Source organism: Gossypium arboreum, chromosome 7 (assembly GCF_025698485.1).
Source record: "Gossypium arboreum isolate Shixiya-1 chromosome 7, ASM2569848v2, whole genome shotgun sequence".
Taxonomy (NCBI): domain Eukaryota; kingdom Viridiplantae; phylum Streptophyta; class Magnoliopsida; order Malvales; family Malvaceae; genus Gossypium; species Gossypium arboreum.
The window spans coordinates 85,677,243-85,686,098 of record NC_069076.1 but is presented as its reverse complement, the minus strand read 5'-3'; the positions used below and the strand labels follow the sequence as shown (position 1 = coordinate 85,686,098).

Here is an 8,856-nt window from a genome sequence, read left to right as displayed (position 1 = left end):
GTTGAGATAGTAAAATTGAAGTACTTAAATGCTATGATGTTAGGTTTAAATTTCATTATAGGTAGATTTGATTGATTTTACATAAAAATATAAAAAGAAAAAAGAAGTATTTTTATAATAATAGAATTTATTTACGATTTTTAATTATTTTTCAATTGAGTTGAAATTTAACTGATTGATGACACAAATTCATTGAGATACTTAAAGAATAATATAGATGATTTTTTTTTTCATAATAACTTATGATTTTATTTAGTCATTTATTTTTTCTTAATAGTACAGATGACACCTAGTTGAAAGATGGAAGTTAGAACGTAGTTGAAAGGTGGAAGTTGGAACATGAAATAGTTTCCAAGTTTATTTTGAGTAGCCGCCAAAGCCTCCAACCCTTATCGACAATTCATCAACCTTAAGACTCTCACCCACTGCTTTTATTACCTTCTCTACTGCTACCTCGACATGGGTTTAAATTGTATTTCAATAGAGGGGACTCACTTTACTTGTTGGAAGCTGCATACGTCGGCATACTGGTTTACTAAAGTGAACAGAAAAGGAACCATCTCAAAGACAATTAAATTAGGAAATATTGCTTTGAATTCTTCTAGAATTTAAATTTTCTCAATTTAATCCAAAATAATTATGATGCTACATTGTATCAACAAATTAAGGAAATGAGGAATGAAATATTCCAGATCCAGTCTAGAAAAAACTATACAGATATTCCATTAACTAATTTAAACAAAATAAACATCATTCAACATGCAAATTTACCCCAAATTCGCACGTATATCTTGTTCATATTCTAAATACACAACTATCTTAATTATTATAATTTTACAAAAATCAAATTCGAAAATGATGGAAAGCAACAAAAAAATTACATTTTTATTTTAACTAGAAATTCATGAATTTGAGCCAAGGTATTATTACGCTCTTTGTAACCTTCTCCGCTTCTTTGGAGCACGATGACGTTGCGTTGTCACCGTCCTTCGACGCCGCCTTTTTGGTGCACAAGAAGAAATTTCGCGATCCCAACGCCATCAGCTTCTCTCCCCTTTCTAAACCTGCGCCCCACCACACAAAAAATATTAGGAATCCATCTCAAATGTACACGAGTACTCAAAAAGATAAACATCACTGATTGAACGGCTAGTTATTCTTTATCAGAAGGTTTTGTCTTACTCTCTAAGCTAAATTGAGAATAATGGAGGTCCAACAGCGAGGCGTCCGTTGACGGTAAGATCGGACGGCGACCTTCCTTCGAATACTGACGAACGGCGGCGGTTATTAAGTCACCGACAGTGTTTTCCGGCGACAGCACTACTTGTACAGCTCCGAGACTCCCTTGAATGGTCACGTTAAACAGCAGCTTCGTCAACTTCGGCCTCGCATCCGGTAAGACGGAAATAGTCCTCTCTGAGAATAGGTCGGGCAGCGTCTTCAGCCGCCTCAGATCCGAGGGAGCCACCGTCGGGATTTTCCCGTGAAACGACGATGCCTTTTCAGATAACTTACCCTTCCGGTTCTTCTCCTGCTCCTTACGATTATTTTTGGAATTCGACATCTTCCAAGTGTTGTATTATACAATAATTCAAACGAGAAATATAAAGAAGAAAATAAAAAAGTAATAAATTAATGAACTTCTCTTCTCCGTGTTTTTTTTTTCTTGTTGGGAATACGGGTGGAGCAGAGTCAACTATTACCTCAAGCGCCGGAAACGGAAGAACCTAACGCGAGGGAAACCGAGAGCTGGAGCGGTGCGGTGGCTCTCGGGTTTCCGGTCACTAAAAGCTATCATACCCTGAATGCTATATCCGTAAATAAACAGAGAAGGCAAGGGGGCAAAAAGAGAAGCTAATAAGAAGCGGATAGGACACAAAGTGGCCTCAACCTCTGGTAGCCAATTTATATGGGAAGGAAAGCGAAGAAAAAGAGTGAGAAACGGCTATGAATCTCTGATTTTTGTTGGGTTACCTGCTACGTCCGGTTGATGGGAAATTCCGTCTTCCGCGTAGTAACTGATAAAATCAAGTGGTGACCGGCAATTGCCCGCTGATACGACATTTGTATGGCTCTGCTTGAGCCTTGAGGGTTAAGTGGTAAACTGCATCGTGCTAAAGTGCGCTGGTGTAGGTTCTTTCGGTGACTACAGCGTACACGTGGAGGGATTCTATGGCCTTTGTGGCTCCGAGACTCGCATGGGTGTTTAGGATGTCGGGTAACAATATCGTTTGCTTTAAGGCGGCTGTTGGTTTACTCGTTTGGAAATTGGGACTACTCACAAATGACATGATGTGCACGTGCGAATTATTGAAGGTTATTAGATATTACGTGGAAGTATCATTGGCCTAAACTATTACTGCTTGGAATCGCTTAGCATAGCAGTAAAAAGGTAAGATCCAGTGAGCTTATGGCACATGGCAAAAGATTGTCCGGAACTAGCAATTTTTTATTTTCAAAAAAATATATATATTGGCGTCTGTTTGCAATTATTTTTTGTCTTATTTATCTTAAATAAAATTATAGTATTTAAAAGTAAATTTCATAATATAGAATTCAAATTATATTTATTGAGAATCCTAACATATTAAAAAGTATACAGGAAACAATCATTCAAATTATTTAAAATGAATAGTAGAATAATATTAGGGAATTAATTGTCGGCACCACCTTGATTTTGGACTCAATTATTGTCTGATAATTGTGTCAGATTTAAAAAACTTAATTTTTGGGATTGGTGGATTTAATTGCCGACACTTGAATATTTTTTTTTATGCAATATCACATTGGTATACATTTATACCGGTATTTGAAAAAAAAATTGTTTGGGGGATAAGTGGCCAGCACCACTTTATAATATTAAAAAAAATAATTTTTTTGGGTGCCGGCACACTGATAGCTGGCACCCACTTTATCAGATAAAAAAATATTTTGGGTTGGGGGTACTAGATGGCTGGCATTAGTTTTTTTGGAGACTGAAAAAAATTTCGAGTGTTTGGCCACTGATGGCTGGCACCCCAATACCAAATTTGAAAAAAAATTTGGTTGTTGGAACACTGATGGCTGAAACCCTCCTAAGTCTCTATATATGGAAGCTATTTGGTTGTGGTATTGTAACTAGATGGGAAAAAATTGTTAAGATTATCTTCAAATGGGAGTGTTTGTGTATATACCATCAAATGGGGATACCGTATTTGAGAGTGTATCATCAAATAGGTGTGATGTAGTGGATTGCAGATGGGAGTGTGTGGGAGTGGACAACAGAATTTCGAGGTTGAATTATATACTGTTATGTTTTAACGGAGTTGAATTATATGTTGTCACATGAACCGTAAAGGCTATGCCATCAAAGGTTGGATGACTTCCTCCATCCTAGATGGCGAGCTGTGTAAACCGGTTACGGATAAAGAATGCTGCGGGCTAACATGGTCGAATTTACTAAATGCAACGTAGACATGATTCAAGCAGAAGACGACTAACTATAGAGAAACTACTATTCAAAATATTTGTATTATTTTGGTATCCATAAATCAATTTTAGTCTGTTTTATTTATTGCTCAAAATTTATATTTTCATATATCAATTTTGTAAAATGTTTGTATTATTTTTGGATCCGTAAAAATATTTTAGTCGTATTATTTACCGATCAAATTTTATATTTTCATATATCAAATTTTTAAAATGTTCGTATTAATTTTGTATATGTAAATAAAAATTAGTCGGTATTATTTGTTAGTCAATTAAATATTTTTGTATATTAGTTTTCTAGGATATTCGTATTTTTTTGTATATATAATTTTTTGGGGTCTTATTATTTTTTCAAGTATTATTTTTTACTTAATCTTTTGTACTCATTTATGCCTAGAAATAATTAAGTTAAAAATTTAAAAAAATTTCATATTGGAAGAATAATTACAAAGTTAATATTTACAAAAAAATCAAAACTGTCTAGATCCAAGCGACGTCCCGGTGGCCGGTGTATAACGATCGGGCTACCTCCATTGGCGATGGCGTGTACCTTAAGGAGACATTTGATAATTGCTTAGGGCGGCCTTCAGTGTCCCTCCCGGTGTACTTAAAGAAGTTGCATAATTGTATACCTCATCATCAAGGGTGAAGGGGTGCAAGACTGGAGGTGTCGAGCCAAAAATATCCTCAATGTTAGGTATAGGTGCTTGTCGATGGAGCACCTGGTGGTATGAGGAAGATCCGGAGTGTGCTGAGTGTTAAGGCTCAGGGTCGTCGCCAAATATGTCATCGAACAAAGGAGGATTCGAATGGGGGGTTTTCGAGGTTTCCTCAGATAATTCATATTCAGGCTCAGGATTGGGGTTTGAGATAGATTCTGTGTTCCCGAATGGTGGAACTCGATTACGACGTGGTCGTATCTCAGTCCTACGCCATCAAGTAAATTCTAATTTCGCGTGCTTTGGGATCATCATGTATCGACCCTGGTATATGTAGGGAAATCCGTTTTCTACATACCATGTTACGTACTCGAGCGAATGAATGAACCTTGTCTCCGAGAAAAACAAAGGAGGTCGCTTCTCATGTCGGGCGTTCTAAAGAATGATGTACAGAGCATGTTGGTTTACCCAATTTATATGGTCCCTCCCCCTTTTGTCCATCTCGTGTATTTCTTTGAAATCATATGGAGGGTTTGGGATAGACTGCATGCAACCGAACTGTCTCAAAACCCGATCCGAGGCATGGCACTCGACCATATAAAAAATTAATCAATGGGACATTTGTCACGAACAGTACTTGCTAGTCGTGAACCCATGATGGTATGAGTGGCGTAAATTTTTTGTCCGAATACGGTATCCATATAAACTGCACAGTATAGAGCATGCATTTTTAACTAAGTTTAATTTTTTTTTGAAAATATTATATTTGGAGAAAAAAACTCGGAAGCGTATTTTACTTAATCCCTAAAGTGAGTCTCTATCATTTGGAAGTACACGGGCACAGTGTATGATCGTCCAATTTCTGATACTATTGCCCATCTGAAATACACATGAATATATTCAATTTTTATTTTGTTTCATGCAAAAAGTACTATACTATAAAATTAATAAACAAAAGGTATAGTCGAATGATAAATCACCTATTTATGAGTGGGCAGGACAACGATTAGTGGTTCACATCTCCCAGAATTGGCATCTGGTATAAGGCCCACAACTGCAGTAGAAGGCAACAACCACTCATGGTCCTAGTAGATGGCTTTGTCACTCGACAAAGCTCGCAGTATAAGTACGCTAGTACTGCTGAGCCCCAACTATAGTTACCAGCTTGGGCTAGGTCTTCTAGTAAGGGGAGGTACATTATGTGGACTTTATTTTGATTTACGTTCGAAATCAATATCCCACCTATGAGCTGCAGAATAAACGCTTTAGTAGTGTAGATAATGTCCATCTCCATTAATAGACAGCCTTAGCTGGACTGCTACGTTTTACAGTGTGATTATTGCCTCCCCACATAGGAGATGGAATGTGTATGTCTCCAGGCACCATCATTCAACTAGTGCTGATATTAAATCAACCCGTAGATCAGTAATCTGAATGTACACGGCTACCCCAAACCTCACAACATCCAAATACAACAAAACCCTTCAATCCAAAAAAATATCCTGGATCATGGAGTCGTGATTTGACAACTTGATATCATTCCTGTATAAATAGTAAAAATAATAAGTTTTATTTATCGTTAAAAAAAACAAATTATTGTAAGTTATGTTTAAAGGTCAATTAGTGAATAATTTACCATATTGTGAACAAATTTAGTAATGTGGTTGACATGCTTTAGAAGAGATTTAGCAGCCATTTCAATATCTGCGTAAAAGTCGAATAAATTATCACTAACGATTTTAAAAATTAAAAAATAACTGAAAAATCTTTAATTTTGATGGAAATGTTTTAGTTAGTAACATATAAGTACCCAAAAAAATGGGGAAAAAAATTCGGTGACTGGCGGTAGCTAACGATGTTCGGCAATAGTCGACGGTGTTAGGCGATAGTGAACGGTGGTCAATGGTAGAACTTGCAATGGTCGGCGGTGGAACTTGCATTGGTGGGACGGTTGGGGTTCAAATGGGGGGTTTTATAGTGGGGGAACCATTGGGATGAGGGAAAAAATTATGAAGAAAAAAAAATACCTGAGAGCACCCGTGCTCGTTGGGTCACGTCGGTGCATGCTTGAAGCCAGCCACCACAGGACCGAGGCCCTACTGACTAGGCTGACACCGGCCATTAAAAGCACGGCCTAACACAGTAGGCTTGCCTGGACCTGACACTAGCCGTCTTATGGCCACCTTAGACCTGCTTCGAATGGCCAACTTGGGCCTAACGTAACAGGCCTAACACTAGCCATCCCTTTCCTAATTTTTTGTCCTTTTCTTTTCAATTAATTATTAAGTTTATTTCAATTAATTATCTATACTTTAATCTGGTTTTAATCTTTAAATTGATTTTGTAATTAAAATTAAGAAATTCATTTAATTTTTAATTTAAACTTTAATTATTAAGTTAAACTTTATGTATTTAATTTTTATTTTTAATTGAAATTATCTATACTTTAATTTATACATTAATTGAATCATGAGAAATTAATAAATCACTCGTCATCTTCCAATCTAGCATTAGGAGAATATTGATCGGGAACATAGACATGATATGGGCAAGTGGATCGGTTGTGGTTGGATGTTCGACATACTATGCATTGTTTAGGTTTGCACTTCTCCCTGACATCCATGTCATTTTGAATCCTTGTCGACTGTGGTCGACCTTTAGGATGTCTATAGAGACTATGGTTCGACAGCATCTCGAAAGCAAGCACTGAAACTTCCAAGTTGGAGACATCCAGCATTATTGGAAATTCATTGCCCCAGATATGCAATGTGCATTGCAGCGTGTAAACCTCATTTATGAGTTGTTTGATATCTAGATTTGCACGCGTATACGCTGAATGAGCATGCACATACGGATATTGAAGAGTCTGGAGCAACTCGTACTCGTACTGTCTATTTCGTAAATCAACTGCATATGACCTAGGCGGAAGACCTGAGCGACGACCAATGTGCTCTTGATCCTGGAAAGTCTCTAAGTCGCACGAATACAATTTTGCGTTCATGCTTTGTGCCCTATTTGCATTAACTTTCATTTCTTTTCGGATGCCCTCAACATACACGTGCCTAACCTCTATCTATTTTACTTGTCTCAGCCCCATCATTAACATTAACATGGCCAGCCTATAGAATGTTGTCAAGAAAATAGCATAAATTGGCAAATGACATGTACGCATCAAAATCGAGTTAATGTAGCTTAAACACACCACTTACAGGCACTTGAAGATTTCTAGCATTCTCCGACATATAAAGACTGCATTGACTTCTTGACTTTGTAGTTGACAGACAACTTCAACTTCAAGCTATATTGCTTTATTACATGTAAGCATTTTACTTGTTATCGAATTGTTGTCCTACGAACAACTCTTCAACTTTCGATTCTTCATCCAGTAGGTGAGCCGGCACTATATCTAGATATTTGGAGAACTCTGCATCAAGATCTACATCAGTTATAAAGGCCACTGGATTATTACGGATAACTACACCGAATCTCGTGTTTTCGGTCGAATGAGGATATACATTTTCACCCTCTATAAAGCCTTCATCGTCTATGTCTTTAGAGATGTCATCCAAATCAGAGTCACTTAAATCTTCACTATCAAACCCTTCATTATCGGAACTTTTATTACCAGACCCTTTATCACCATCTTTTATGATGGCCAACACCTCTAGATGAATCTCTAGACGATGGCTCGGGATTGGGACGTTATAAAAACATCGACCGTAGTTTGGATTTTGGGAGTTTGCAATGACCTTCCACAACCCGACTGATCTTCCCAGCAAACGTTAAGATCAAAATCAATTCTAGAACATTGACTTACTAGAACTACAACTTGAACAGGCTTCGGTTGGGATTATCCAAATCAAGGGGCAATAAATTGCTATCATTTTCCCTAGATCATCATCATCTTCAAGCTCCATTTCTGAAAACTTGAGCAGATCTGTTGAAATTGGAAATTTGTAAAACAATCTCAACATTCACTTCCAACAATGGGTAGCTATCTTTGTACTAATCTTCTATTTCAAATTCGTCAGCAAAACACATTTGTTGAATCTCATTTCAATTTTCTACCGACTTTGAAAGACACGACCTTCTTCAGCTGTATTTAACATTTCACCATTAAAATAAACATAAACAAATATTATCTGGGAACTCATTTTCAACAATTTCTACTTGCTCCTCAACAAACAAAATTGATATTCTTAGTAATGGCTTTCAATTTATAAAGCAAACAAAAAGTTAAAATGGTAGACAAAACAACTCTAGATATTTAAAGGGTGTTGACCATCAGTGTCCCAGAACCTAAATTTTTTTCGATGCCGGCCATATAGTTCCCCTAACCTAAATTTTTTTTATTTGATAAGGTGGGTGCCAGCCATTATTGTGCTAGCACCCAAAATAATTATTTTTTTAATCTGAAAAAGTTGATGCCGGCCATCTAGTACCCCCAACCCAACTTTTTTTAATCTAATAAAATGATGGCCGACACCCAAAAAAATTATTTTTTTAATATTGTGAAGCGGTGTCGGCCACTTATCCCCCCAACCAAAAGTATTTTTTTTAAAATACTAGTATAAATGTATTGCAATATGGTACAATATGAAAAAAAATACTCAGGTGTTGGCTATTAAGTCCCCCAACCTCAAAAATTAATTTTTTTTAAGCTTGACACTCATTAGGCAATGATTGGATCCAAAATCAAGGTGGTGTCGGGTATTAAGTTCTCCCAACT

General features: G+C 36.8%; 2 protein-coding genes across 2 annotated transcripts; both read right to left on the bottom strand.

Moving 5' to 3' along the window:
* Positions 1-596: 596 nt before the first annotated feature.
* On the bottom strand, positions 597-2,203 carry LOC108470894 (uncharacterized). Its single transcript, XM_017772410.2, has 2 exons — positions 1,183-2,203; positions 597-1,064 (listed from the first exon to the last, which is right to left on the bottom strand). The coding sequence occupies exons 1-2, from the start codon at positions 1,562-1,564 to the stop codon at positions 895-897; spliced, it is 552 nt and encodes a 183-aa protein (XP_017627899.1). The 5' UTR covers positions 1,565-2,203; the 3' UTR covers positions 597-894.
* A 4,409-nt stretch (positions 2,204-6,612) lies between these two features.
* LOC108477940 (uncharacterized) lies at positions 6,613-7,158 on the bottom strand. Its single transcript, XM_017780405.1, has one exon. It carries the CDS (start codon positions 7,156-7,158, stop codon positions 6,613-6,615), a length of 546 nt encoding a protein of 181 aa, XP_017635894.1.
* Positions 7,159-8,856: the final 1,698 nt, after the last annotated feature.

Coding starts and splice junctions, on each gene's coding strand:
- LOC108470894 (XM_017772410.2), bottom strand. CDS start 1,564: ATGTCGAATTCCAAAAATAATCGTAAGGAGCAGGAGAAGAACCGGAAG. Junction 1,065..1,182: donor TTCTCAATTTAGCTTAGAGA/GTAAGACAAAAC, acceptor GGTGGGGCGCAG/GTTTAGAAAGGGGAGAGAAG.
- LOC108477940 (XM_017780405.1), bottom strand. CDS start 7,158: ATGAAAGTTAATGCAAATAGGGCACAAAGCATGAACGCAAAATTGTAT.